We start from the raw sequence: 27,909 nt of genomic DNA, 5'->3' as shown, positions 1-27,909 counted from the left end.
ATTATTGTGCATTTGATATTAAGAATTGGTATGGTAATTTATGTGCAGAGGTATTGAGGCTAAGCAGCCCAACTCTGCCATTCGTAAATGTGCCAGGGTTCAACTCATCAAAAATGGGAAGAAGATAGCTGCCTTTGTTCCAAATGATGGTTGCTTAAATTACATTGAAGAGAATGTAAGCAATCAATGATCACGTTATTTGCTGTTTAGATTGTGTTACATGCTCTGACTCTTTGATTTTAGTTGTACCTATAGTACTCTGAAATACGGTAATGTTTTGAAAACCCATTGATAATATGGCTGTGGATGATGGTTGTAGGATGAAGTTTTGATAGCTGGATTTGGACGTAAAGGTCATGCTGTGGGTGATATTCCTGGTGTCAGATTCAAGGTTGTGAAGGTTTCTGGTGTCTCTCTACTGGCTCTTTTCAAGGAGAAGAAGGAGAAGCCTAGGTCTTAGAGTTGTGGGATGGTTCCTTTTTCTTGTTCTTCTGAGTTTAACCCTTTTTTTTTAATTTTTAATTTTGCTTCTTGAGCCCTATTCACAATTTTGTATTATAGAAGTAATGTTTCTGAACTTCATTTGATTCAAGTAATATATAATATACTTTAGATTTTCTCTCCAGCCTCACTTTGCATTATGCATTTGTTATTTCATTTTCATCCCATCGTTGGCAGCAGTATTTGTTAATTATACGGTACGAGCAGCTTATCTTTTTTGAGTGAACAAATGTATTATGTAGATTCTTGTAAGGGTGTAACAGTTTATAGGTATGTATTTCTGTTGGCTATTATATCAATGGTAATCCCTTATTCAAATGTTAGCTCTTTATTGCTGTCAAACACTAAATTGGCAGTGTGAAAATCGGTTATTAGAAGAGGGTTTAGATGATGTATTGTGGGCGTAGGTAAAGGCCCTGTCAAGGAGCATTGTCCCAATGATACTAGCAAGCGGCGAGGAGTTTTGAGAGCTGGGAACTAAGCTTGGGGATTAGTATTGATGTCGCAAGTTGTAAAAAGGGTTTTGATGAGTTGTGTGGTAAATATGATGAGGAGTCCTTGAGAGTACAATGGACTGAAGTCACAAATAAATTTAAAGCAGGTGCTGTTAATGTATTGGCGCCAACCACCGTGCTCTTCTTCCTCTTCTCAGTAACGCAATGCTGTAAAGGGCCCAAACTACAGCTGGTGTTGTAGTGTAAATACATAATGACTTGTGTGGGTTTAGCTCTTAAGTACTGCAATTCAGGTGGATGCTAAGTAGAAAAGAACTATAATGGATTAGAATAAGCCGAATAAAGACAAAAATGCGTGGAAAGAAAATAAGTAGACATCATTCTAGATGTCCGTGGATAAGATACTTCTACAATGCGTGGAAAGCAAGTGATCACATTTCATCCCTAGCTCTGGAAACTCATTGTGGAAATGTGGCTTACAAGTTTATTTGCAAAAGCCCTCATAAATATATTAGCTTTTGAAATAGTGCACTATAAGATATGCAAGGTGATGGGTTTAAAAGGGAAAACAACAATAAAGATTAACACTATTGAAGTCTAGAACAGAGTCGGATGGTCTTTGCTTCCTCCAACTCCATATATTACCAATTTGCATGAATGTAAACTTTTTTCCTTGTCTTGCACTAAAGAAATATACAAAGAAAATGTAACACATACGCGATAGGAAATATTTCCCTGCAATAACCCTTGGTTGAGGTAAGAAAATTGTTTGACCGTCTAAAAATGAGAGAAGATGCATATATAACATTGTCGACATCTCAAATAAAATAGCTCAATAAGTTAACACCATATTGCTTGCTATTGTTTCAAAAAGATATTTCAAATAAAATTTTGGTGTGGAGGTTGTCAATAGATTACTAATTACGGCTATTTGGGATCTTTGTTTATGCAAACTTTTGACAGAGATTGTGCTCCACTAGCTTTGATTCTAGCCCGAATGCTACGATTTTTTTTTATCCTTGTCGTTAATTCCTTAGTTTTAAACTATTCTTTCCATTTATAAAAAATCAAAATATTTCATAAAGTTTATGATACTATTTGTTTATTATTAGGGATTTGTAATTTTAGGAAAATAGAAATTAATTCATTCACAATCACTGTATAGTAGTCTGTGGTGATATTTTTAAAGACTTTTAGTATGTTTGGGTATTTTTTTTCAAGGCAATGAGTGTCTTAAAAGATATTGTTTAACAAGTTTAAAATAGAAAGTCTTCATCAAAAATTGTATATTTTAAATAATATAACTATTTACTGAATACATGTCTTTTAAAGAATCTCATTTCTCTCAACTTAATATACATTATTTATTATTTAAATTTTAAAATAAAATTTTATAATGTTTTTGGCTTATATATATATATATATATATATAAATTTATTTATTTAATATTTGATACACATCATAATCTTATTAAAACTTAAATTGTGTTCTATATTTTCAGTAACATGATTTTAGCCCTTGTAAGTTGATTTCATTAAATCACAGGTCCCCAAAAATGTTCAACCAAGCAAATTTAGTTCCGAAGCTAATACTTAATTATGATTTTTGTCCAAACAAGGTTCAAATGATATGAAATAACGATAAAAACTAATAACTATCAACTGGATAACAAAACAACTTTTGTAGTTAAATTGAATTTTGAGTAAAAAAAGTTCAATTGAATTTTAATAGTTTTTTCAATTTATTGTTGTAATAATTAAAATTCTAACGAAAAATTGTAATTCATGTCTTCTGTTCTGTTACAACAAGAAAATGTCAGAAATTTGTGAGTTAAGATAACATATTTTAACAGCAATCAAAACAAGATCAACCTTATATTTTTTAACCGTCAATTACATCACTTAATATAATATTTTTTAACCGTATTAAATTGTTGGACCGATCCAACCGATTGAAATCCGTTTATATTTGGTTCGAATAATGAATTCAACGATTTAAACTATCTACCGATAGACATGACTCGTAAACATAGTTTAATTTATTTTAGTTTTTTAATCGATTATATGTCTATTCGTAACTTAGTATCTAATATTTAAACTCCCTTTTTAAAATAAAATGAGCAATCTAATCTTTGAGTTAAATACTATATATTTAAATATTATATCTTGTTATAGTTTTGAATAATGAAGGTATGAATCGAAAACGATGAATTTAGTTTAAATTTTTTATATTTGTCAAATACAAAATTTATGCGTTAAATACAAAAATTTTGAGTTAAATATTTATGAGAAAGAACGATGTTTATGCAAAAACTTATTTATGATTAATTTAATTTAATTTTTTTACATTTAAATATATTTAACATTTTTTAGTATTTTATTTGAAAATAGTAAGTGGTCTAAAAATAAACAAATGAAAATAATAAGTGATCTAAAAATAAACAAATGAAACAATATTATTAAAAATTATGGTATCTTAGTTGTAGAGCTTACTTGGGATATAGGTTGTCACGGCCACCCAAAATCCTCAACGCTTAAAAAAAAACTACTATTATTTTTTGTTATAAGAGATATTTGAGTTATAATTTTTTAAATAAAAATTGATACATAATAAATATAAGTCTCGTTCAAATCATTCACATATATTACCCAAAATTTTATGTTTGTATTTTGTGTCTAAAATTTATATTAAAAAAATTTAAAAAAGAAATAATTATTAATTAAGTATATAGGATAATTGTGGTTTGTATAATTTGATATGTGTTAATAGATATGCTTATTAATATAGATATTGTGGTGTATGTTTTTGTAATGTTGAGTTATATAATCGGTGTATTTTATAAGTTGAATTATTTTTATCCGTTGAAATATGATTGTTGGGTTATTATTGTCGAAATATATATTTGAGTCTAATATGTGAAGGTCACATGTTATTTGTACATCTTTTCTTGTTATATGAATTAATGTGACTAAATGATATGCACGTAGATTAGTCGTGTAGATCCTCGTTAAATTGATACGTGAATATAAACTAAAATTTATTTTATCAATTTTTTTTAATTATTAAATTTCAATTTCTTATTAAACTCAACCTTTAAGATTAGAATAGATCCTCTAAAGTTTTTAAAAGATCCTAAATTAAATATATCAATTTTTATAGACTAAATTATAATATAGATGTTTATTATTAAAAAATCAGAGCAAATAATTTATAAAAAAATTACAAAAACAACTGCTGTACTTATAACATAAAATTTATAACCTAAATTTCAACTAATTTTTAATAATTAAAAATGTCAATCAAAATTTGATTTACTATATTTCTTCAATATATTTTTTGTAAATTTACACTTTAAACTCTTATATACAATATAATATTATACTTTTTGTTTATCTATTAAAATTTAAAAAACTCACCTAAAATTTAAGTTCAAGATACGTCGCTAAGTAAACTAAAATGGTTGGTGTGTTGTATGTAATCATGAAAATTATGCATTTGAATTTTATTGAATTTATTTATGTATTTGAAGATTATTAGATTTTTTTTAAAAGTTTGTTGATTTTTTTTTAAAAGAATTGAATGATGTGATTGAAATTTTATATATATTTTTATTAAATTGTTATTGTTGTTATTTATGTTTCGATAAAATAAAATACAGATTACTATTTATGTATAACCGCTAATCTAACCCAACCCAACCCAACCCGTTTTAAACCCGTTTTAAATCGGGTATAAGATTTTGTCAAAACTGACCCAATCCATCCTGCTTACAAATGTATATAAGTGCCTAGCTCCTTGAAATTTTAGGGTTAGATTTTGCACTACGGCTACCGCATACACACTCCCTCTTCTCTGAGTTCCTTCAACTATTAACTGCGCATAACCAATTCTCAATCACTATGGGGTAATACAACGTTACATTATTCAAAATCTGTATTTACTTATATGTTGTTACAACACGTCCTTCCAATTACAATGATTTATTCTGAATTCGAATTTTTTGTATACGAATAATTTGATTTGACCTAATGACTATTCAGAACACAAAAACATGAAGTTGGTGATTAGGGTAATTAATTTGTGTTGTTATCGAATCCGGTTGATATGTGCATTCATTCTTCTCACTTGGACTTGTAATGCGCTTTATATAAAAGAATGTTTCAATTTCGTTGTTGTAGTTTGTTCAATAATTCAATTGAAATTTGTTTGTTCTGTACTTTAAATTTTTTCGTTCTCCATTATTTTGGACATTGTATTATTTAAATTTAATCTACTTCAAATATTAGATAGAAATTTACTATTTTTCTGCTTCTGCAGAAAGACACGAGGAATGGGAGCTGCCCGCAAGCTTAGAAAGCACCGTATTAAGCAACGGTGGGCAGATAAGCAATATAAAAAATCTCATCTTGGTAATGAATGGAAAAAGCCTTTTGCTGGGTCATCCCATGCCAAGGGAATTGTTCTTGAAAAGATGTGAGATTATTTTAACTTTGTTTCCTACAATCTACATTTATATATCTTTTATTCGAATTTGAATGTTATTTTCATTATTGTGCATTTGATATTAAGAATTCGTATGGTAATTTATGTGCAGAGGTATTGAGGCTAAGCAGCCCAACTCTGCCATTCGTAAATGTGCCAGGGTTCAACTCATCAAAAATGGGAAGAAGATAGCTGCCTTTGTGCCAAATGATGGTTGCTTAAATTACATTGAAGAGAATGTAAGCAATCAATGATCACGTTATTTGCTGTTTAGATTGTGTTACATGCTCTTACTCTTTGATTTTAGTTGTACCTTTCATACTCTGAAATACGGTAATGTTTTGAAAACCCATTGATAATATGGCTGTGGATGATGGTTGTAGGATGAAGTTTTGATAGCTGGATTTGGACGTAAAGGTCATGCTGTGGGTGATATTCCTGGTGTCAGATTCAAGGTTGTGAAGGTTTCTGGTGTCTCTCTACTGGCTCTTTTCAAGGAGAAGAAGGAGAAGCCTAGGTCTTAGAGTTGTGGGATGGTTCCTTTGTTTTTCTTCTTCTGATTTTAACCTTTTTTGTTTATTTAAAATTTTGCTTCTTGAGCCCTATTCACAATTTCCTATTATAGTAGTAATGTTTCTGAACTTCATTTGATTCAAGTAATATATAATATACTTTAGATTTTCTCTCCAGCCTCACTTTTCATTATGCATTTGTTATTTCATTTTCATCCCATCTTTGGCAGCCGTATTTGTCAATTATAGGTATATATTTCTGTTGGCTATTATATCAATGGTAATCCCTTATTCAAATGTTAGCTCTTTATTGCTGTCAAACACTAAATTGGCAGTGTGAAAATTGGTTATTAGAAGAGGGTTTAGATGATGTATTGTGGGCGTAGGTAAAGGCCCTGTCAAGGAGCATTGTCCCAATGATACTAGCAAGCGGTGAGGAGTTTTGAGAGCTGGGAACTGAGCTTGGGGATTAGTATTGATGTCGCAAGTTGTAAAAAGGGTTTTAATGAGTTGTGTAGTAAATATGATGAGGAGTCCTTGAGAGTACAATTGACTGAAGTCACAAATAAATTTAAAGCAGGTGCTGTGAATGTATTGGTGCCAATCACCGTGCTCTTCTTCCTCCTGGGCCCAAACTACAGCTGGTGTTGTAGTGTAAATACATAATGACTTGTGTGGTTTTAGCTCTTAAGTACTGCAATTCAGGTGGATGCTAAGTAGAAAAGAACTATAATGGATTATAATAAGCCGAATAAAGACAAAAATGCGTGGAAAGAAAATAAGTAAGCATCATTCTAGATGTCCGTGGGTAAGACACTTCTACAATGTGTGGAAAGGATGTGATCACATTTCATCCCTAGCTCTGGAAGCTCATTGTGGAAATGTGGCTTACAAGTTTATTTGCAAAAGCCCTCATAAATATGTTAGCTTTTGAAAAGTGCACTGTAAGATATGCAAGGTGATGGGTTTAAAAGGGAAAACAACAATAAAGATTAACACTATTGAAGTCTAGAACAGAGTCGGATGGTCTTTGCTTCCTCCAACTCCATATTTTACCAATTTGCATGAATGTAAACTTTTTTCCTTGTGTTGCACTAAAGAAATATATGAAGTAAATCTAACACATACGGGATAGGAAATATTTGCCTGCAATAACCCTTGGTTGAGGTAAGAAAATTGTTTGACCGTCTAAAAATGAGAGAAGATGCATATATAACATTGTCGACATCTCAAATAAAATAGCTCAATAAGTTAACACCATATTGCTTGCTATTGTTTCAAAAAGATATTTCAAATAAAATTTTGGTGTGGAGGTTGTCAATGGATTACTAATTACGGCTATTTGGGATCTTTGTTTATGCAAACTTTTGACAGAGATTTGGCTCCACTAGCTTTGATGTTAGGCCCTAGCCCGAATGCTACGATTTTTTTTAATCCTTGTCGTTAATTCCTTAGTTTTGAACTATTCTTTCCATTTATAAAAAATCAAAATATTTCATAAAGTTTATGATACTATTTGTTTATTATTAGGGATTTGTAATTTTAGGAAAATAGAAATTAATTCATTCCACAATCACTGTATAGTAGTCTGTGGTGATATTTTTAAAGACTTTTAGTATGTTTGGGTATTTTTTTCAAGGCAATGAATGTCTTAAAAGATATTGTTTAACAAGTTTAAAATAGGAAGTTTTCATCAAAACTTGTATATTTTAAATAATGTAACTATTTACTGAATACATATCTTTTAAAGAATTTCATTTCTCTCAACTTAATATACATTATTTATTATTTAAATTTTAAAATAAAATTTTATAATGTTTTTGGATTATATATATATAAATTTATTTATTTAATATTTCATACACATCATAATCTTATTAAAACTTAAATTGTGTTCTATATTTTCAGTAACATGATTTTAGCCCTTGTAAGTTGATTTCATTAAATCACAGGTCCCCAAAAATGTTCAACCAAGCAAATTTAGTCCCGAAGTTAATACTTAATTATGATTTTTGTCAAAACAAGGTTCAAATGATATGAAATAACGATAAAAACTAATAACTATCAACTGGATAACAACAACCTTTGTAGTTAAATTGAATTTTGAGTAAAAAAAGTTCAATTGAATTTTAATAGTTTTTTCAATTTATTGTTGTAATAATTATAATCCTAACGAAAAATTGTAATCCATGTCTTCTGTTCTGTTACAACAAGAAAATGTCAGAAATTTGTGATTTAAGATAACATATTTTAACAGCAATCAAAACAAGATCAACCTTATGAAAATGTAAAACCAAAACGGCACCTCTCAAAACTATAAGAACAGAGAATGCAATTGAACTTATTTAAAAGCAAGAAAACTGAAAACATTTGGTTTAGAACGCATTTGTCTGATGCCACCCATTTAAATAAGCTGCATAACAATGATTAAACAAAATGCTAAAGAACATACTATATCATGCATATGAATTCTCAAATGGTAAGAAAATGAAATAAGATACTTGACACCACGTTCATTTCTTTCCGTTCAAAATATCCAAATCCAAAAAGGATTCATGTCAAATGAGATACCCGTCAAATACTACCAAACATTAGAACAAGTACTACAAGACTTTGTATTCGTAATCTGAAGACACATCAAGATTAGGACTTCCTCAGCTTCACTTTTAGCACAAAGCAGCAAACTAAAATATAAGTAGTTCAACTTGATCATATAATCTCAGTTGTTTTCTGTCTTAATGCTTTCGGGCACATGTAAGTTGATTGGTTTTACCTCCAAAACTGCTGGTTCTGTAAAAACACTGCAATCCATGTTGCAAAATGAATTCTTTTCTGCAAAAGGTCTTCTAACTGAAGTTGCCATATCAATGCTGGTTGGGATGCCACATAGATGTGGAGTAGACGAACCCTTCAATAATTCCAGGTTTTTAGGATAATCAAAAAGCTCATTGTGATTTGATAACTCCAGACCATTGGATTCATCATGGAAGCAGACATCAGTCTCACAGATAGGAAGAGAACCGCCCCTGATCTTTTCCCGTGGCTTGGAATTTATGTCTACAAGTTCAACTTGTTTGCTCAAACAATTAACTTGATTATCATGATACACATTTTCCTGGTACTCGACACAGGTAAGTGGATGCAAATCATAATTAGTTTTCTCCATTCCATGGGAAAGTGATGTATATGTAACATTTTCGACAGCACCCATGGGCATCTCAGAAGAGCTTTTGACATTCTGCTCTGCACTAGATGTCTTAGTTGCAACATCTAATGATTCATCAAAAGGATTTGGATGTGGGTTTTGCTGGTTATCTGGTGTTTTGTTTTCAATTGACTTGATAGATCTCACTGCTTGCAGCTTTCCAAGCTTTGCTTTGTTTTGGCCTTCACTTGGACTTCCAGCTCTATGTTTTAGCAAGCCATGAGGCACGACAGATTGTGGTTGGACTCCTCCACGTGGAGTGCGCACTGAGGATTTCGCCTGCATAACATTATGACACTGTTTCAACAAATGCAATGTAATAAACAGATAAAGATATTAATGGGAAAAACGGAAAGTCATAGTTTATAGAAGTAAATAATACACCCAAAAGAACCAATACACTGCTTTCAAGGTGCGCGGCCAATGTCATAATGATACAAACTTCAGAAAATGCATTGTTAAACTCGGTTTATGACTGTATCAAACATAAAGAAGATGACAAAACTCACCCCATCAAAAAAACCAATCTTTGGTGAAGGCAGTCGAAGGCCCGAAGGTTTTGCTGGAGCTGCGGGAGTAATTGCTGCCACAGAAGTGGTCCTAACACTTTGAATGACAAACCCTGTGTGCTGACCCTCCTGCCCTTCTAAGCTCAAATCACTCTGAGGAATCTGATAATTTATACCTTGATCTGCATTAGTGTCCAATAAAACCTTTCTGCTAGAGCAACTATCAATGCTGGACCTTGAACTATCACACATGTATTTAAGCATAGAAGTTGATACAGATGACTCTGAAGACCAGTCACTAACAGAGCTAGCAGGTGAAACACTAGAAGAAAGCTTGTTGGCCGACAACAAGCCTGAGAGACTAGAATACCCAGATTCAGTTTTATTTCTTGAAGCAATTCCTGATGGTGTTCTGACCGGTGGTGGGCGAGACGAGGGTAGCTTTGAAATTCCAGCAATAACTTTTCTTCTTGAGGAATTAAATGGAGATTTACCAATATTATTGGATGAATTGCTACCAGAAGATGTGGAAGTGGCTGATTTTGTCTTGGTTGATACTGACTGGCCAGAAGTTAATTTGGATAACACTGGGGGCTTAGGCTCTGTACCCCGAGAACCTCCAATAACAGATGCTTTTGACATTGAACTGACTCTATCTGAAGAGATAAAATAAAAACGAAAAAATTAATACAACTCAGAAAGGTGTTTGTTATGCAAAAATGAGAACTAAAAAAAAGTAAATCAGGTTAAAGAAAGTTCTAACCACCAATTATGTGTTTTGCCTTGTCCTTTTCGCTTTTGACATGAAGATCACTGATCAATGCTCTCTTGGCTGAAATTGTGGAACTTGCACTAGGCTTTGCTGGTACCTTCGATGGCTTTGAAATAGACGACTCCCTCCTTGTTGGGGTATGCTTTTTCAAAATAAGAAAATCAGTCAGGTATTCATCCATAAATATTTATAGAGAGAGAGACGTGGACGTAGTCACTCAAAATTTCATTTCTGACTTCTGAGTGCTTCTGTCTTCTGCCAACCGTGAATTAGCACTAGTTCTCTTTAGCAGTTTGATTTAGTTGCATACCTGTGGAAATGGTGTAAAAGTAGGATTGCTCTTGTTTGTTGTCTTCACAATTCCTCTCACAGCAGCCGTTGGGTTCCTAGGAGTAGGTGGGGCCTTCACCTAAGACCAATAGAAAATTATTGCATACATGATTTAATTGTTTACCAAAATGAAAGGCAATTAGGCTACACAATTTCAGTCTAAGACAGGACAATTTTTCCATCCTCCATGGCATCTATGTCTAGAATTGATAATAGGTGTCTCTTGAGATAAAACAGGGTTGACAATAGGATTATTAATAGGACCATGGGACATTATGTCATATTTTGATCAATGTAACAATCCCATTCAGTAAGAGAATGTCTTGTTGTTTCAATAAGAAGGACGTGTGTATACATGTGAGCACGACATTAATATTCTAGTCACTATCATTAATGCAAGTTACCTTGTTGCGAGAAACTAAGCCAGAAACTAAGCCAACCTTTCCGGAAGCTGGAAAAAAAAGTCAAAGAATCATCAATTGAACTAATTAAGGATAAATCAGCACACCCTCTATTTTGAATCAGACAAATACTCACAGTCACGATTTTGTAGCCCCGAGGTAGAGGACACTCTAGTTGATGCACTTGCAAGTTTGGACTTATTGCTAGATTTCTGAATTGAAGCTCTAACGTCCTCAAACAAATCACCCTCCAAGTCAACACTTTCGACGGTCAAACTATCGCTCTCTAACGTCGAAATGGACTCACACGACCTGTACACATCCTCTTCAATTCTTGGCAATGCTTCCTTTTCAACACCTTCAATTATACTAGACAGCTCCTCAGCATCCAAAACCCCTAAACACAAACACATATCGAAAACAAACAAACATACTCAGCATCCTATTTTCATAAAATCAAATAAAATAGTAATCTGCGGGAGATGGGTTTAGCGGAATGAGCTAATCTCCTGCATTGCGGGAGCCACATTTTGAATCTTGACTGAGAGACCTAACCATATTTAGTGTCTCGAAATTACTTCAACCTCTAATTGAGGGAACTCGTTGGAAAAAAAAAATTAAGATAAAAAAGTTAAAATTGCAAGAGGCGAAATTAGAGTACCAGCACTAGTGAAAAAAGCACTGTCCCAAGCTAAACTCTTCCGCAAATTGCACTTGTTTTTGTTCGTCTTTTTTTCTGAAGTTTGAGGTTCATGCTCCCACTGTTCAATTTTCGTAGAAGCGTCTTCAAATTTTTTTGAATTCGGAGTGTACCACGTTTCATTTTCTGAAAAAACAACAAAGAGAATGAAATTTAATTTTCATCATTTGAATGAGATTCACTTGATCTAAAAATCTGAAATGAAAAAAAAAAAAAAAAACAGAAGAATAATAGGGAAAGGGGAAAATGTGACCTGAATGTTGGTGATTGGAAGAAATGGGATCGAGAAGCGAATCATCAGCTGACAAAAAGTCGATGATACTGAGGCGTCGGTCTAGGACGTCCCTCTTTCTGAGAGAAGCGTCGGAATCGGAAATCATGGAGGGTAATCGGCGTGAAATTGATGTGAAGAGTGGAGAAGGAAGGAGGGAGGGAGAGGGTTTTTGGTTTCAGAATTTTGAACTTCGGAGTAGCGGCTAGTAGATTCAATTCAAAACAACAATAAAAAATATTTATTAGTTTAAAAAAATAAATAAATTAAAGAGTGACTTGGCGAATCAGGTGATGTAATTTGCATGTGGCTCAGTCGACGAGAACTCGAGAACTCTAAAACGGGAGCGTCTTGGTCTGCCTTTCTTTGTTTTTCTTTTTTTAATTGTAATTTTATTTTCTTATTTTATCACGAAAATATTTATTCTATTGTCAAAAAATAAAAAAACTTTAAATCTACTTAACTTGTTTTCATAAAAATATTAGAATTGGAGAAATTAAAAGTGCACTTAAGTCTTTTTTTTTACACCCAAATGTCCAAATATTAATTAGAGATTTTTTCATTCAAAAAATTGATATCTCATTTGATATGATTTTAACATATAAATGTTGAATTAATGTCTCATATTTTGAGAACATGTGTAGTTATATAAATTTATTTGTCCAAAAATTATATTAATGAAAGAGATAGAGAAGTGTAACTTAAAATCTTGCCTTTTATCATATTACTAAATTAATCGAAGAATATGCATAATGTTAAAAAGAATAAAATTAAGCGTCAGTCTAAAAAATTAGAACGGAAGACATTTAAAAGTTTATAGTACATAAATGTCCTTTTAATTTTACAGTTCTAAAAGTTTTGTATTTTTTGTATGATTATAATTAGTAAATTGATGCGTTATCACCGTCAACACAATAAATATTCACACACACGTAGATTTGAAAAACGATTTATAAAGTTAAAAATTAAATTAAAAGATTTTATGTTTTCGTTGGCTAAATTCGAAATATCATTTAAAATTAAAGACTAAATTAAAATATTCATATATTGATTACTCATTTTCTCATATCCCGCAATATAAAAAAGAAACTTCATTATTTCCCATATTTTTCACTTATTTGTCCGTTGCATCTAGGACTTTCATTTTCCTTACAAAATCGTTATATTTTTTTTAATCGGAATATTTTATAAGTAAAATTCTCAAAACACATTATTTTGAACTAAATTTTTTGTGAATAAAAAAATATTTGAAATTCATAATTATTTTGCATTTTGTGGTTAAAAATATTTTATCAACTTAAATAGTTCCGAATTTTAAAGTTATTGTTTTGAATTTTAAACCAAAACATTTTAATATTTCAGTTTTTAAATTTATTGTTTTTTATTTTTTAAACTTAAAAATTGCGGTATTCTGAATTTTAAAATATCCGAAACATTATCTAAACCTCGAGAATTTTTAATAAATTTTAAAAGTAAAAACTGGGTAGAAGGGTACCTTATTTTTATCTTCACAGTTTTCCCGCGAAAAAAGAATCCACTGTGAACGCGAGGAGAGACGGAATGCACAGAACTGCAGAAGAGACGGAGCAGAGGATCCGACATCGATTCGGATCCTTTCCCATGGATTCATCGCAGTTAATGGACATTTACTTTCCTCAGCAACTCTTCACTATCGAACAAACCTGGCTCAATCTCACAGCTTCTCTTTTTTCCTTCTTTTCTTCCTCCCAAGGCCAAAACATCGATTCCCAGGTTTTACACCGCAATTACTCTCCTCTCTTCAAACATTTCATTTCCCTTTCTCTACATTATTACGCAAACTTGTTGCAACCTGATTTCGGTTTTTCATGTTAGTTAGGAATTTCAAATTTCAACTAGTAATATAGGCCAATAATATTAGGTTTCTAATTTGTCTTCAGAACAAGGATCGTTTTAACAGTGTAATTTTATTTGTTTTAGTTTTCAATTAGGTTTTGGTAGCTTTTTGTGGAATAGCGGAGAGGAGAATACTTAAAAGAATCTGTACTCTTCTACGATCATTTGGAGCTGTTTAGCATAAGCGGTTATCACGTTTGGATATACAATTTAGTCAAGTGCTTATTAAATAAGCTTTTACTATATATAAAAGTTTATCTACAAACTATTTTTTAGAATGGAAGACGGAATGAAGATAAACTATACCGAAACCGGTTTGGAATTAGATCTCTGAAAGAAAGAGCCTGTGAAAGTAAGTTAAAAACGGCTTTTGAATATAGGCAAACTCTAAGGTGGACTAATTTGGTAAGTGGTGCACCGTTGACTAATACTTGAAAACAGTTCAAAACTTCAATGGCGATAGACATTATTTCGTAAAGTAGAAGTTATAAAGTGACTTGATTGATGTTCGATAAAAATAAAGAAAAATGAACGTGTTCTCAAAGCTAAACTCATTGAATCGACACTAATCAGGTCATCGTCTCAACGGTAATAACGATGAGAGCCATGAAATTCTACTTTACTTCCTAGGAATGTAATTGATCATGTTAGAGTTTCAGATGATTTTTAAGTACCGGTCCGCGGTAGACCATATATTGTGTTGGTCTACTGAAGCACTCACCCATGAATATATCATAACCTATTTTCATAAGCTCTTTTAAACAATTAACAAGTATAAATTTTGAATTATGCTTGTTGACAGGTGAAAAATGATTATGGAAACTATGTATTGTCACTTGATTTTCAGCAGCTCAAAAATATGTGTCATGTTGAGGAATTTTATGAAATGTTACTGGAGAAACCTAAAATTGCTCTCTTATGCATGAGTGCTGCCGTTCACAAGGTATGCTTGAAGTCACTTTTATTTCACAAAAGTGCATATTTTATGCTTGACCAAGGTTTTATATGACTTACATAACAAACTGGAAACAGGTTTTGCTTTCTAAATGGGATAATGACAAGCTGGAGCTTGCTGCAAAAGTAGACATCCGTCTTCATAACTGTCCTGAAACCATGATCGCACTGAAGAACCTAAAAGCAGCTTACATTGGTATACCGTAAAATCATTGTAGTATTTTTTGCCCCTAATGTATGCTTGTTAAAGTGGAAGCTTTCCCATTGTATAGAAAAAAAGTCATTTTAACATCATTTGGTGATTTGACAGACAAGCTTGTCTCAGTGCGTGGAACCGCTGTGAAAGTCAGCACCGTCAGGCCTCTTGTGGTAGAAATGAGTTTTGAATGCTTTAAGTGCAAACAAGGAATAACACGTATATTTCCTGATGGAAAATTTTCACCGCCATCAACTTGCAATTTGAATGGTTGCAAGAGCAAAATCTTCAATCCTTTGCGATCTACTGCTCAAACTATTGATTTTCAGAAAATAAGGTGAGGCTAGAGCTTGACTCATTATCTCTATTCTTTCACATATTTTGGCTACCCCCTCCCTCTACCCAATCCTTTTTAAACCTGCTTTCAATGCATGTCTTGACTAGGGTTCAAGAATTATTAAAACATGAAGATCACGAGGAAGGACGAGTACCTCGAACAGTGGAATGCGAACTTACCCAAGACCTTGTTGATGCATGCATTCCTGGAGATGTGGTGACTGTCACTGGAATTATCAGAGGAATTAACAATTACATGGATATTGGAGGAGGTGTGATTTTCTAACTGCTTGTTTTTGTTATCCACCTTACATGCTGGCTTGTATTAAATAAAACTTGCTTTGTGAAAGAAAGCTAAATTTGCTGAGCGAAGATAACTAAACTACAATAAAATGTACTTTAACATATATTTAAACTGTTTTAATCTCCTTTATGTATTTATTTGGGTGCACTAAGTATTTGTATATGGCTACATGTTAAACCATTATTGTCACTGTATTGTTTGGCCAATAAATGACCAATAACTTTGGTGATAATAACAGGATATATATATATATATATATATATATTTTAAATTAACAGATTAGTTTTACCGAAGCTGAAAAAATGTCATATAAATAATCGCAGCGTCGTAGCATCATATAAAATTCTTGCGTACAACATGAGCTGTTTATCAAAAGTTTGATCTAACCAGTTTCTGCGTAATTCTTAAAGGCTATATAACTGCTTTTCTGTTGTTAAAACCTGATGCACGAGAAGTATGCTAAAAGATTTATAACTTGAAAACTTACAAAGTTTAGATTTTAAACAAAATTAGAACTATTAGCAAATCGTTATGTAAAGATATATTATACCAATTATTTCATAATGTAATATACCGGTAGATGCGGAACAAGGAGGCATTGTCTACACTAGTTATTTAGACTAATCAATCAATTAACAGACAGTATTACTTGGCACAAGGATTTGTTTACTAATTTACTACAAAGTGATAATGTGCTTGTTTTTTATTGGGTAAACGGGTTAGTTTATACAAATATTTCTCTTAAGGTCAGGCTAAGAGTTGTCCCTGGCTCCCTGCTTAATATATCTCAATTACTTTATGTATAATGCAAAATTATTCTCTTTTGAGACATTTATCTTATCTGATGCAGCTTGTGGGTATTTATTCAGGGAAGTCAAAGAACAGAAACCAAGGATTTTACTATTTGTATCTTGAAGCTGTATCCATAATAAATTCAAAGTCACAGTCCATACCTGAGGATTCACAAGACTCTAATGCCAAAGCTAGACCAACTGAGCTGTTTAATTTGTTTTCATTTTCTTCAAAGGATTTAGAATTTGTTGTGAAGTTTGCAGAGGAGCATGGTTCAGATTTATTTCGGCAAATCCTTCACTCTATATGCCCATCTATCTATGGGCACGAGCTTGTTAAAGGTATATATGCATATCGTTATGAAATGTGCCTCCTCACTCAATCGCTTGTTGTGAGAGGGCGAACTTAGCACAACACCGCAATGTAACATTTATGTCTTGTGACTTGGCGCTGGTGTTCTTTGGTTTTGTCCCTGGAAATTGCCACTCTGCTCAGAATAAGATTGTGTACACCTGCTTTTTCTTAGACCCCACAATAGCAGAAGTTTCATGCCCTTGTCCATCGCCATCCTTTTAGTTGCTTGTTTGGTGATGTTTCTTATGCCTTCTTTGTTTTTTAGTATAACCTTGCTAGTTCCACTGAAAAGTTCATAATCTCGCTAGCCCAACATATTTGTGTTCACTTTCATGACTTATTAATCTCATTGCTGGTATGTGCATTCTTAGTAATTGTTGGGAAGAGACTCGAGCTTTTTTGGATACTTCAAGAGTATTATTTGGAGCTTATGTTTCGAAATTGGCAATTGAGGGAGGGGTGAATCAAATAAAAGTTTGTTATTTTGACAGCTGGGATAACTCTATCATTATTTGGTGGTGTACGAAAGCATTCTATGGATCAGAATAAGGTTCCTGTGAGAGGAGATATTCATGTTATAATTGTAGGTATGCTCAACGTCTTTTCCTTGCAATTTTGAATGTAATCAAACCTTCAGAAATTTTTTCCTTGCCGAGAAGTAGTTTATTTATGTCAAAAATGCTTTCTTCAATTAGAAGTTGGCAAAATGGAGGCGGGATATAAATTTATGAACTGTTTGTAATTGTATTGAAATTTCAATTTTGTAGGTGATCCTGGTCTAGGTAAGAGCCAGTTGTTACAAGCAGCAGCAGCTGTTTCGCCACGTGGTATATATGTCTGCGGTAACGCCACAACCAAAGCTGGCCTCACAGTAGCTGTAGTGAAGGATCCTATGACAAGTGACTATGCTTTTGAGGCAGGTATGTTCAATAAGTCAGGAACCTAAATTATCTGCAGTTCTTTTTTGGCCAAGTTGTATGGGTTGCTCCATTGATAGTAGAATAATTGATGACATAGTTTTTCCAGTGCTTGTCTCTATTTCCTTAAGCTCTACAGAATTTTGCTAGTTTATCTTAGCTAGTGTCTATGAGTTAATGACTTTTTGATATTGTATGCTATCGATAACGATATAAAAGGGTCTAACCAATTTTGCTTTGATTGTTTTCAAAAAATAATTCTTATTTTCTTTGAATAATTGTTGCAATTCCTGATAGGTGCTATGGTGCTGGCTGACAGTGGATTGTGCTGCATTGATGAGTTTGATAAAATGTCATCAGAGCATCAGGTTTGTTCTGCAGTAGCTGCTGATCAATTTGTGGTTACTTTAATATAGCTTAACTGAAACCTTGCGAATTTGTAACAATACAGGCTTTACTTGAGGCAATGGAGCAACAGTGTGTATCTATTGCAAAGGCGGGATTGGTAGCAAGTTTATCATCCCGAACTTCTGTCTTAGCGGCTGCAAATCCTGTTGGCGGTCATTATAAGTAACATTTTCAATTTGCATTATTCCCTCAATTTTTCTTAGTGTCCTATTATTATTTTTAATATTCATTCTATCTCAGATTTATCATGATATATATATTGCAGTAACTTATCTAAAGTTCACGTATATCCTTTATTTCCATTTTCTCCTTCAATGAGGTAGATGTTTTTTGAGGTTCTTAATTGACATAAATTTGATTTATATTATATTGTTTAGTCTTTACTATAAAAAATGCTAGTCATGGAACCAAGCCAATAATTTCTTCTGACAATTTCTTTAATAAAAATCGCAGCCGGGCAAAAACTGTAAATGAAAATTTAAAAATGAGTGCTGCACTATTGTCCCGTTTTGATTTAATTTTCATATTGCTGGACAAGCCTGATGAACTTCTGGACAAGCGAGTCTCAGAGCACATTATGTCCGTAAGTCTTCTGTCTTCTTACTTTGTGTTGGCGTTCACTTGTTTGAACTTTTCAGTTGTTAGATGCGATTGTCTCCAAACTGTAGATTCTTTAGCAGTTAACACAAGAAACATATTTGCTTGTGTCAAGGATATTATTTATTAACTGTTAGTAATTTTCATTTCTGCACGAATATTCTAGGTTAATCCCTTCTCTTTTGTCTTGGATTTCTTGATCTAGAAGCTTCTCTTCTTCTCAAGTAAAGTACTTAAGTTGGTAAATAGGTTTAAACTTATGATGTATTAAAGATATAATAACATGATGCGCACACAGACCAACAGAAAAATGCGGAATGAGTGATAAGAATATTGAAAAGGAAAGAAATTTGCCACATGGTTTGGATGCAAGCATATTGTGTTTTATGCATGTTATATTTGGGGTGTTCATGCCGTAGGACAATATCTCTTCTCACAATATACAAAAGCTGTATGTTTTCACATATCTACCAAATCCATGTTCTTGGTTTCTTATTGTTTTTTTATCCTATGTTTCTATATGGTTCTGTTGTACTAAAGATTGATGTTTCAAATGTATCTTGCAGCTTCATGCTGGGCAACACTCACAGGCATCTAAAAAGCAGCGTAGAGGTTATCTACTTATCTCTTACTCTCCTCTCCCTCTCACATTATATTTTAGGTGGGCTAGACTAGAGCATCCTGCATTTCGGTAATTCCAGATTGATAAATGGACTATATTCTTAATCAGATCCACCTTCTGATTCAAGAGCTTCTGCATCACAGAATGCTGAAGAGGTAGATTTCGGTGTTAGATCTGGTTCTTTAATTTCAAGGTTGAAACTTGACCGACGAAGAGACAGTGATTTTGTTCCATTACCCGGTCAACTACTTCGCAAATACATTGCTTATGCCAGGAGTTTTGTCTTTCCTAGGTGGTTCAATGTCATATCTACCTTCTGCCACTTTTCTGATTTCTCTTTGCAAATATTTATTTTCTGCCTCTTTTCTGATTTCTCTTAACAAGGATGTCCAAGCCAGCAGCAGATATCATACAAAAGTTTTACCTAAAACTTAGAGATCATAACATTTCGGCCGATGGTACTCCTATAACAGCAAGGCAGCTGGAAAGTCTAGTAAGGCTAGCTGAAGCTCGTGCTCGGCTCGACTTGAGAGTAGAAATAACGGCCCAGGATGCAATGGTTAGTTTACAATTCAGTATGACCTGAATAATGTTAATAGCACCAATCCTCTTTCAGTTCTTCAACTTTAATAAAGTACAACTGAAGGTTAATTTTGAGCAGCCAAAATGATGCCATTCATGTATAGATTAAAAGCTCTTCTAAACATCAACGACCTTGCAAAGAGATGAAAGGAGAACAGTTTTAGTAGGTCAAAAACATATCCAGCCTTTTTCTTTGAAACTAGGAAATCAATGCATTTGATTCATAATTATGGTTTCAATACAACACAGAACACACTAAAAAATATTTCCTGCCTTTACTTTAATGTCATGCAACACTAATTTGATAGACTTCAGAATACCAGTCGATGAGTATGTCAACAGTTGAATTGTTTTCTGTCCCTGAAGTTTAAACAAGCAAGTTATTTCTTGTCTTGGATTTCTCGAGTCATTCCTGTAATGACATTGTCATCCATCGTGCAGGATGTTGTTGAAATCATGAAGGAATCACTGTATGATAAATATGTTGATGAGCATGGTGTCGTAGATTTTGGTCGAAGTGGGGGAATGAGTCAACAGAAAGAAGCAAAACGCTTTCTAAATGCCCTCAATAAGCAATCGGAGTTGGAACAGAAAGATTGCTTTTCAGTATCTGTACGTGCTTCTATTTTCCCCAGCATTTCCTGTCAATGGTTTCTGTCAATAAAACGCATATGTTTTGCTTACTTTTCAGGAAATATACAGTCTGGCAGATAGGATTTCCTTGAAAGTACCTGATATTGATACTTTCATCGATAATTTGAACAGTGTTGGTTATCTACTCAAAAAAGGACCAAAGACCTACCAGGTATGATGAGATTTTCACACTCCAGTCTATAGCAGTTTGTTTGGCGATAATCTCAATTTTATGTAACTTCCGTGATGAGATATTTCGTGTATATAAATTAAATCCATATAATATATATTTTTTTCAAAATTTCTATCTTATTAAAATGCATCTCTTTATTACACCAAGAATCTAAAAGGCCTACCTACCCCATCCCAGGCAGTCACCTCTATAAGTGGAAGAAAAATGTTTTATTGTGTGACAGGAGAATCCTTTTGACGTGTGCAGGTGTTATCCTCTTCTTACGCACGGAGCCAATCGTCTAGGTCAAGGGGATAAACTGAAGTTGAGTTATGTACAGGTTAGTGATAAAATGTACAGTACTGTAACGGCTTCATCTTATGCTGCAATATATCTAGGGGACGAGGAGAATAATTTGATAATCTTCCATGTAGTAATTGCAAGGCAGTTTTGCTGTAAGGTGTGATCTCTAAAGAAAAATATAATAGATTTTTACGGACTATGTTGATTAGGAATTATGGTGACAAATATGCACCTAATCCAGGAATAACTTCATTGATCCTTACTCTTATTCAACTTCCTATAGGATGCAATCTATGATATAATGTGATGCATGTTATTGATCTAGATCCCTTAGATTCAATTTTCTTCTATTTTCTGTTCATTCTCTCTATCTCATAAAATTTATTCTCTTTCTTTCCCTCCATCCATTTCACATATTATTTTGTCCCCTTTCAATTTTATTTTGTTAACGTGGCAAATTTTACAATAATAAGACACTCAATTCTCCTATTAAAAGCCACCTAAATAAGTACGGAACATAAAAAGTCAATTATAACAAAATTTGCTAAAATGCAAAGACACAAACTTATTTAACAGAACACCCTTGTAAATAATAATTCTCAACTAGTTGTTGTTGTGTTCTTATGATCATTAGTAGAAACCTCAATACAATTTCTACCTCTTTTGGCAAAATATTTTTTCCAGGACTAAATGGCCAATTTCAAATAACATATTAGTTTACTTAACCTCTCTGCGAACTAATTTTTCCAGGATTAAATGATCATAATTGGTTGTTAGACTTGCTAGAGTAAGATTATCTGTTTGTGCATTAAATACAACTAAAGGTTTTGAGCCGTGACTTGAGCTTAAGAATTAGGCCTAAACATTAAATTTGTGATACAGACTACACTAAAATCTTTAAAAACCTGTTACAATCATCCTAGTTATATATTCATTTTATCTTTAAAAACCTGTTATAATCTTTAAACCCCTATATAGTAACAGTTAATATATATATTCATTTTATTTTCGTTTTGATCCAACATAAAGAAAGTGATGGTGGATTTGAAGGGAAAAATGTTTGCGTTTGACTGCTGCGGTGGAGGTGATGATATCTGAGAGTGGGTTGTTCTTGCAAATACTCCAACTCCAATGCTCAAGTCAATATTATTATTGAGGTGAGTGAGATGTTAGGAATAATACATACCTTGATAGGTGTCATTATGATGTGAGGCTTTTATAGTTTAAAAGTGGTATTGGACTTTATCCAACTCTAAAGTTCACTGCAGAACAGATGCCCTCAGTCGTTTGTTTATGTTAGCGTGATGAGTCAACTTCTAAGCATAGTCTATTTTAGTGTATTAACTTCCAAGCTTAGCTAAAATATACAATGTTGCTCTATATATGAAAAATGATGAACATTGTAAAGTGCATAAAACATGTGTCAGAATCTCGTTAGATGTGTGACTTTGAAGATTCTTCTTTCATGTGGTTGGTTGTTGTATGCCTCTTTGATCAATTGATCGATTTCACGTCGTCTCAAGAAAACTTTACTCAACCATAAGGAGTTTCTCCTCTGCCCTCCCAAGAGAGTTGTGCCAAAGAGGCATGAAACTCGCCCATTTGTTAAAGAACATGAGCTTAGTCAAAGAGCAGTCAAGTTATTTATAAATTAGCATTAGCTTTGATGCATATTAGTACACTGCACAAGGAGTCACATGGTTTTCTATTGTAGTGACCTAGTCCATTCATTTGTATTAATTAAAATCTGATGGTTGATATTATTTAAGTACTGTTTTAAGATAAAATATTAAAATAATGTTTTAATATAAATAATTTAAATATCCAAAAAATATTACAACAAATAGATGAAATATTTAAAATAATATTTTAAAATAAAATATATAAATTATATTGAAATATCCAAAAACTGTTACAAATATAGATGAAATATTTGTAAATAATATTTTAAAATAAATTATTTAAATTAATTTTTTATTTGAAATTTTAAAATAATGTTTTAAGATAAAATATTAAAATAATGTTTTAAGATGAATTATTTAAATATCTAAAAAATATTACAACAAATAGATGAAATATTGAAAATAATATTTTAAAATTAATTATATTAAATTAAATTGAAATATCCAAAAACTGTTACAAATTGAAATATTTGAATTAATATTTTAAAATAAACAATTTAAATTAATTTTTTATTTGAAATTTTAAAATAATGTTCTAAGATAAAATATTAAAATAATGTTTTATGAATTATTTAAATATCCAAAAAATGTTACAAATATAGATGAAATATTTGAAATAATATTTTACAATAAACTATTTAAATTATTTTTTTTTTTAATTTAAAAAAAATTGAAATAAAATCATATAAAAATTATATTTACCAAAAAATCTAAAACATCCAGACCCATCAATTTTATCTAGAGAATTTATATATATTTGATTACTGTCTTACAATTGATTGTATAAAAAATACTGTTCAACTAAGGTTTGTCACAGTATTTTCTCAAGAATTATTTTTTATAACATTTTTTTAAAATTGTATTGTTCACGTCAAACTTATGTATTTTAAGAAAAAAAAAAGTAAGTCTAAACCCAAATCTTTTTATGTCAATTTTAATTTTAATCAAATAAATTAAACAAAATATAGTTGGTTCAAATCTCACTTAAACATGTTTACTCTAACACTTCAGATACATCACTTCCAAATTGTCTAACAAATGTATTTCAAAAACCCTAACCACATCAATTATTGTACACCGAAATAAGGTTAAAAAATAGACCAATTTATGCTTACAATCAGTTGCCTAAATTCTTCAGCATTTGCCAAGCCGCCTGAAGGAATCAGACTATCATGACTCCAGCACTTACAAATGTAACTTAGAAATAATAATTTTACGCCAGACATAATATACAAACCTTAAATAAAAAAAATCAAGACACAAGAACAAATGTGTCTTATGTCGGTATTCACATACCATTAAAATACATTCAATAATGCCGAGAGCATTCACTAAAGCTCTACCAGCATTGAAAACACAACCACTGAAAGAGGATCAATTGGCTTATTACCTACTCTGGGCCTTGCATAGGAACCATCATATGTTGACCCTGAGATTGAAGAATGAAAAAAATATATCAATATAAAAAAATCATTATGTATAGAGAGTTCTATTGCCGATATCAACATAAATTCCTTAAACAGATAAAAACTATAAAAAGAAAAGCATCCATATCATGAATGCTCAATGTTATGTGCACACATTGACTGAATATACAGATCGGATGTAGTGCTTAAGCGGCCACAGCTCTATCACGGTGGTTGCTGGGTCTAGAGGAGAGGCTAGGCTAGTCGTGATGCAGAAACTGCAGTTCAATTTCCACTAGAAAAGACACCTACATTTAGTAGACGATAGCTCCTCAAACCTAATAGCCTCTCACAGAAATAGACCAGTGTTCACAAAGAAAGGCTATCGATCGCAACAGTTTGTTGTACTTCAATGAGAAGTCACCAACAAATACAGGATGGCCTACAAGGAAGTAACCTAGGAAAGGAATAGCCTTAGAAGCGTCAAATACTCGGCACCTTATCATCCTAAGAAGGCAGCCAAAATTGGCCATCGTGGAAACTGACTTTAGAGATGATATCTTAAGGCAATTGGACCAGTTAAAAACTCAGCATCTGCGGGTCACAGCATACAGTGTATCAGTATTCCCATAGAAACTTGAACAGAAATCTTGCATGGAGACTGCACAGAAGGGGTTTGAAGAATTTTGGTCTAGTTGTGTGTGAGGCTCGTTTGGAGTGACATAGGTCGGAAGTCGCAACCAATAAAGCGGTAGAACTTGCCAATGGTGTGGCGGTTGGTTTGGGAGCGGTGGCTCACACTGTTGAAGCAGATTTGGGGTGTGGTGTATTGGATTTGTAGCTTTCTTGCTGGGGCTGTGATCCAACGAGGCTGGACAATGGTGGTATGGTTAGCAATGGTTGAAGTTGTTGATAACAGTTGTTGAACATTGGATTTATGAGTAGTTTGTTGGGGTCGTAGACTTTCTTTGAGCTAACTTTCATGGTGGTTTTTTGGATTCATATGGAGACCATAGGTAGCAAGGACATGACTAATTCTATATGTATTTTGATGTACTAAACCTAATTGGCTCCTATATATGTTTTTTTTAGAGCTTCCAGTCGTAACAATGGGCAGAATTCAAGCACCATTTTTAGAGGTGGCGGTGGGCTTGCTGCAAATACACAGATCAGAACACAGATGCTCTAGTATTTTGGTAGATTTTAAACTGATAAGGTGCACAGAATGAGAAGTACCACTAAAAAATTTCAAAAAATATCTTGACTTACCTATTCAATCAATTATAAGCTACTGATCATAATCCCATGTAAAGCAAAACATAGACAAAGGGAAATTAGCCCAACAAACCCAATATAACTTACGAAAACAGTTCATACCAAGTTTATTCCCCATCCCTTCCCACTCACCCCCAATTTTATTTTTCCAGTGAAAAAACAAATGTCGGGGTAGCACCTATAGTAGAAAAGATGGAAGAAACTCAGCTTAGGTGGTTTGGGCATGTGGAGAAGAGACCTTCATATTCTATAGTAAGGAGGGTAGAACAAATGGAGGGGGTAGTAACATCATTTGATGCAGAGAAAAACCAAGAAAAACTATAAGAAACTATTAGGAAAGACCTAGAGATTAATGAGCTGGAGAGAGATATGTTGTAATACAAATGGAGGGGGTAGTAACATCATTAGATGCAGAGAAAAACCAAGAAAAACTATAAGAAACTATTAGGAAAGACCTAGAGATTAATGAGCTAGTGAGAGATATGTTGTACTATACAACGTTATGGCGTCATTTGATCTATGTAGTCAATCCTACTTAGTGGGATAAGGCTTGGTTGTTGTTGTTGTCTGAACCACTGGGAAAACCTCCAACCAACAACTAAAAGATCCACAAAACCTCATTTAATCCTAATACAATTTACAAAAAAATATTTAGAAAGGCCAGGGGCCATATAGCAGCATTGACATTTTATGATGTTGATAGAATTCGTGTAGGAAGAAGAATCTCAAACAACTCTAAGAGCCTAAGAAGACATAGAATAACTGCCCTTCAAATATGGATTAAATACTAAAGAATCACAAATCAGCTAAAATGAAGCTTACGAATGTACGAATGTGGGAGAGAGTACACAGTACAGAAAGAGAAGTCCCTTTGGACCTAAATAATAAACCCAAGCCCACAAACTTTCTTTAATGGGAGCGTTGATGGGTGCTACCAAACAAAAGGAGCTAACTCATTGATGAGTTACCAGACACTTTAATTGTAACATGATCCTTTTTTCTATGGACAGATTAAAATATTGAACCAAAATAGTATGAGAGCAAAGACTGTGCAAAATATTGTAACAAAAGCCAACTGAATAAAAGCTTTTAATAGAAAAGGGGATTTATTAAAACATATAAAGTCCAGTAAAGGGAAGTATAAGTGAATCACATTTTACTTCTGTCATGATTAATATTTTTATGCCTTGGAGTGTTAGCAGGCGGCAAAATATTGATGTTAAGTCGATAACAATAAATCATTATATGGAAGTTACAATTCATAGTTTAGCAACAAGGTTGACACTTCAATTTTGCTACCCACACCTCTTTTTTTACTACCCACACCCCTCAAATTTTTCATAAAAACAAAATACCCAAAATGCCTTTGCTTATTTGCCTCACTCTATAACCTCATTTGTCTCTTCATTACCATCATTAACCTCATAACTCACATCAAAACTCATTCATAACTCAACCATCATAACGCATACTCATTCAAAACTCACATCACTCACTAATAACTTACTATTGTGGTTAAAGCAACAAAGTATGTTTACTAATATGCATTTGAGTTTGTTTTTTTTTTAAATTTGGGGATTTTGGATTTCACGTGAACTGAGTTCACATACGTTCTAAATAATTCATTGTAAGGGTAGTGTTACCTGAGAATTTGTGTAAGAAACACTTTGTGAGAAAGAACCTTGATGAGCAAGCTGCAATTACAACAAAATACGTCAAATGCAGATACTAATTTTTTTTTTCTCCTTTGTGTGCGTGTTCGCCAGCAATAAAATCACACAAACTTCTTGTGTGTGAGTTTTCTACCTGAGGATTAGAACCTTGTTGAACATCTTTCTTGGCAGATGTGTCTCCACCCTTGGCAGAGCCCTTGGTATCACCCTGAAACACCACAAATTGCAAGGCCATAACATAGATATGTGCACACACACAAAAATCACAGAAACCTATTCCAAAACAACAATTGTAAAGAAACATAGATATTCAAACAATGGAATAAAAGATTTAAAAAATTACCTCCATCTGCAATATTTCCAATTCACCCAAAACAGAGCAATGAAAAAAAAAATTAATGCCATCAGTGAAAAGCAACACAGCAATAACATTAAAAACTAAAACATCAATCCGTATACACTGTCAGAAGACCCAATTCTCTATTATTTTCACTGGGGACCATAAAAACTTATAAAGTAAAAGTAAAATTTGAAAAAACAGTAAATTGAAATAACCTCTCTGTATCTTGTGAGGTAAATCTTAAGAGGATCAATATAATCCTCGAAACCTAAAGTAGCCATCGCCCAAAGCAAATCATCACCGTTAATCGTCTTCCTCTTCTCTCTCTGACACTTATCCGAGGCCCTAC

General features: G+C 32.8%; 5 protein-coding genes across 10 annotated transcripts in view; 3 read left to right on the top strand and 2 right to left on the bottom strand.

Moving 5' to 3' along the window:
- The first annotated feature begins 6 nt into the window (after positions 1-6).
- Positions 7-625, top strand: LOC101513773 (small ribosomal subunit protein uS12y-like). The gene is made up of 2 exons (XM_004493889.3): positions 7-175; positions 320-625. Exons 1-2 carry the CDS (start codon positions 41-43, stop codon positions 458-460), a joined length of 276 nt encoding a protein of 91 aa, XP_004493946.1. The 5' UTR covers positions 7-40; the 3' UTR covers positions 461-625.
- Positions 626-4,720: 4,095 nt separating this feature from the next.
- LOC101513465 (small ribosomal subunit protein uS12-like) lies at positions 4,721-6,128 on the top strand. Its single transcript, XM_004493888.4, has 4 exons — positions 4,721-4,861; positions 5,275-5,430; positions 5,552-5,678; positions 5,823-6,128. Exons 1-4 carry the CDS (start codon positions 4,857-4,859, stop codon positions 5,961-5,963), a joined length of 429 nt encoding a protein of 142 aa, XP_004493945.1. The 5' UTR covers positions 4,721-4,856; the 3' UTR covers positions 5,964-6,128.
- A 2,292-nt stretch (positions 6,129-8,420) lies between these two features.
- Positions 8,421-13,774, bottom strand: LOC101513137 (uncharacterized). Of its 2 annotated transcripts, XM_027332330.2 has the most exons (9): positions 13,635-13,774; positions 12,122-12,344; positions 11,830-11,994; positions 11,305-11,565; positions 11,172-11,218; positions 10,748-10,846; positions 10,429-10,579; positions 9,666-10,321; positions 8,421-9,435 (listed from the first exon to the last, which is right to left on the bottom strand). In XM_027332330.2, exons 2-9 carry the CDS (start codon positions 12,246-12,248, stop codon positions 8,671-8,673), a joined length of 2,271 nt encoding a protein of 756 aa, XP_027188131.1. In that variant the 5' UTR covers positions 12,249-12,344; positions 13,635-13,774; the 3' UTR covers positions 8,421-8,670. The 2 variants fall into 2 exon arrangements, with proteins under 2 accessions (XP_027188131.1, XP_073222665.1); XM_073366564.1 differs by lacking the exon at positions 13,635-13,774 and having other exon boundaries at positions 10,432-10,579; positions 12,122-12,457.
- LOC101512808 (probable DNA helicase MCM8) lies at positions 13,634-22,650 on the top strand. Of its 4 annotated transcripts, none has more exons than XM_073366563.1 (19): positions 13,634-13,891; positions 14,817-14,957; positions 15,047-15,164; positions 15,279-15,501; positions 15,609-15,772; positions 16,674-16,937; positions 17,442-17,537; positions 17,718-17,870; positions 18,165-18,235; positions 18,319-18,437; positions 18,541-18,594; positions 18,729-18,858; positions 19,439-19,484; positions 19,603-19,786; positions 19,879-20,053; positions 20,518-20,688; positions 20,768-20,881; positions 21,149-21,221; positions 22,235-22,650. In XM_073366563.1, the coding sequence occupies exons 1-18, from the start codon at positions 13,700-13,702 to the stop codon at positions 21,197-21,199; spliced, it is 2,466 nt and encodes an 821-aa protein (XP_073222664.1). In that variant the 5' UTR covers positions 13,634-13,699; the 3' UTR covers positions 21,200-21,221; positions 22,235-22,650. The 4 variants fall into 4 exon arrangements, with proteins under 4 accessions (XP_073222664.1, XP_073222663.1, XP_073222661.1 ...); XM_073366562.1 differs by having other exon boundaries at positions 22,214-22,650; XM_073366560.1 differs by lacking the exon at positions 22,235-22,650 and having other exon boundaries at positions 21,149-21,508.
- Positions 22,651-23,834: 1,184 nt separating this feature from the next.
- The window catches only part of LOC101512494 (nuclear transcription factor Y subunit B-8), a 4,774-nt gene continuing 699 nt past the window's right edge, over positions 23,835-27,909 (bottom strand). Inside the window, exons 3-7 of one of the 2 annotated variants that reach the window (XM_004493885.4) lie at positions 27,776-27,905; positions 27,564-27,569; positions 27,354-27,428; positions 27,191-27,241; positions 23,835-24,295 (exon numbers count right to left, since the gene is read on the bottom strand). In XM_004493885.4, coding sequence (XP_004493942.1) covers positions 24,257-24,295; positions 27,191-27,241; positions 27,354-27,428; positions 27,564-27,569; positions 27,776-27,905 — 301 coding nt within the window. In that variant the 3' untranslated portion in view covers positions 23,835-24,256. The remainder of the gene's footprint in view (positions 24,296-27,190; positions 27,242-27,353; positions 27,429-27,563; positions 27,570-27,775; positions 27,906-27,909) is intronic. The other variant, XM_073366698.1, reaches the window with a different exon arrangement.

Source organism: Cicer arietinum, chromosome 3 (assembly GCF_000331145.2).
Source record: "Cicer arietinum cultivar CDC Frontier isolate Library 1 chromosome 3, Cicar.CDCFrontier_v2.0, whole genome shotgun sequence".
In the NCBI taxonomy this organism is placed as follows: Eukaryota; Viridiplantae; Streptophyta; class Magnoliopsida; order Fabales; family Fabaceae; genus Cicer; species Cicer arietinum.
The sequence above is the reverse complement of the archived record's forward strand: the minus strand, read 5'-3'. Positions and strand labels throughout refer to the sequence as shown.

Coding starts and splice junctions, on each gene's coding strand:
- LOC101513773 (XM_004493889.3), top strand. CDS start 41: ATGTGCAGAGGTATTGAGGCTAAGCAGCCCAACTCTGCCATTCGTAAA. Junction 176..319: donor TAAATTACATTGAAGAGAAT/GTAAGCAATCAA, acceptor TGATGGTTGTAG/GATGAAGTTTTGATAGCTGG.
- LOC101513465 (XM_004493888.4), top strand. Junction 5,431..5,551: donor GGAATTGTTCTTGAAAAGAT/GTGAGATTATTT, acceptor ATTTATGTGCAG/AGGTATTGAGGCTAAGCAGC. Junction 5,679..5,822: donor TAAATTACATTGAAGAGAAT/GTAAGCAATCAA, acceptor TGATGGTTGTAG/GATGAAGTTTTGATAGCTGG.
- LOC101513137 (XM_027332330.2), bottom strand. CDS start 12,248: ATGATTTCCGATTCCGACGCTTCTCTCAGAAAGAGGGACGTCCTAGAC. Junction 10,580..10,747: donor CTTTTACACCATTTCCACAG/GTATGCAACTAA, acceptor ATTTTGAAAAAG/CATACCCCAACAAGGAGGGA. Junction 10,322..10,428: donor GGCAAAACACATAATTGGTG/GTTAGAACTTTC, acceptor TTATCTCTTCAG/ATAGAGTCAGTTCAATGTCA.
- LOC101512808 (XM_073366563.1), top strand. CDS start 13,700: ATGCACAGAACTGCAGAAGAGACGGAGCAGAGGATCCGACATCGATTC. Junction 15,165..15,278: donor CCTAAAAGCAGCTTACATTG/GTATACCGTAAA, acceptor GTGATTTGACAG/ACAAGCTTGTCTCAGTGCGT. Junction 17,538..17,717: donor TATTCATGTTATAATTGTAG/GTATGCTCAACG, acceptor TCAATTTTGTAG/GTGATCCTGGTCTAGGTAAG.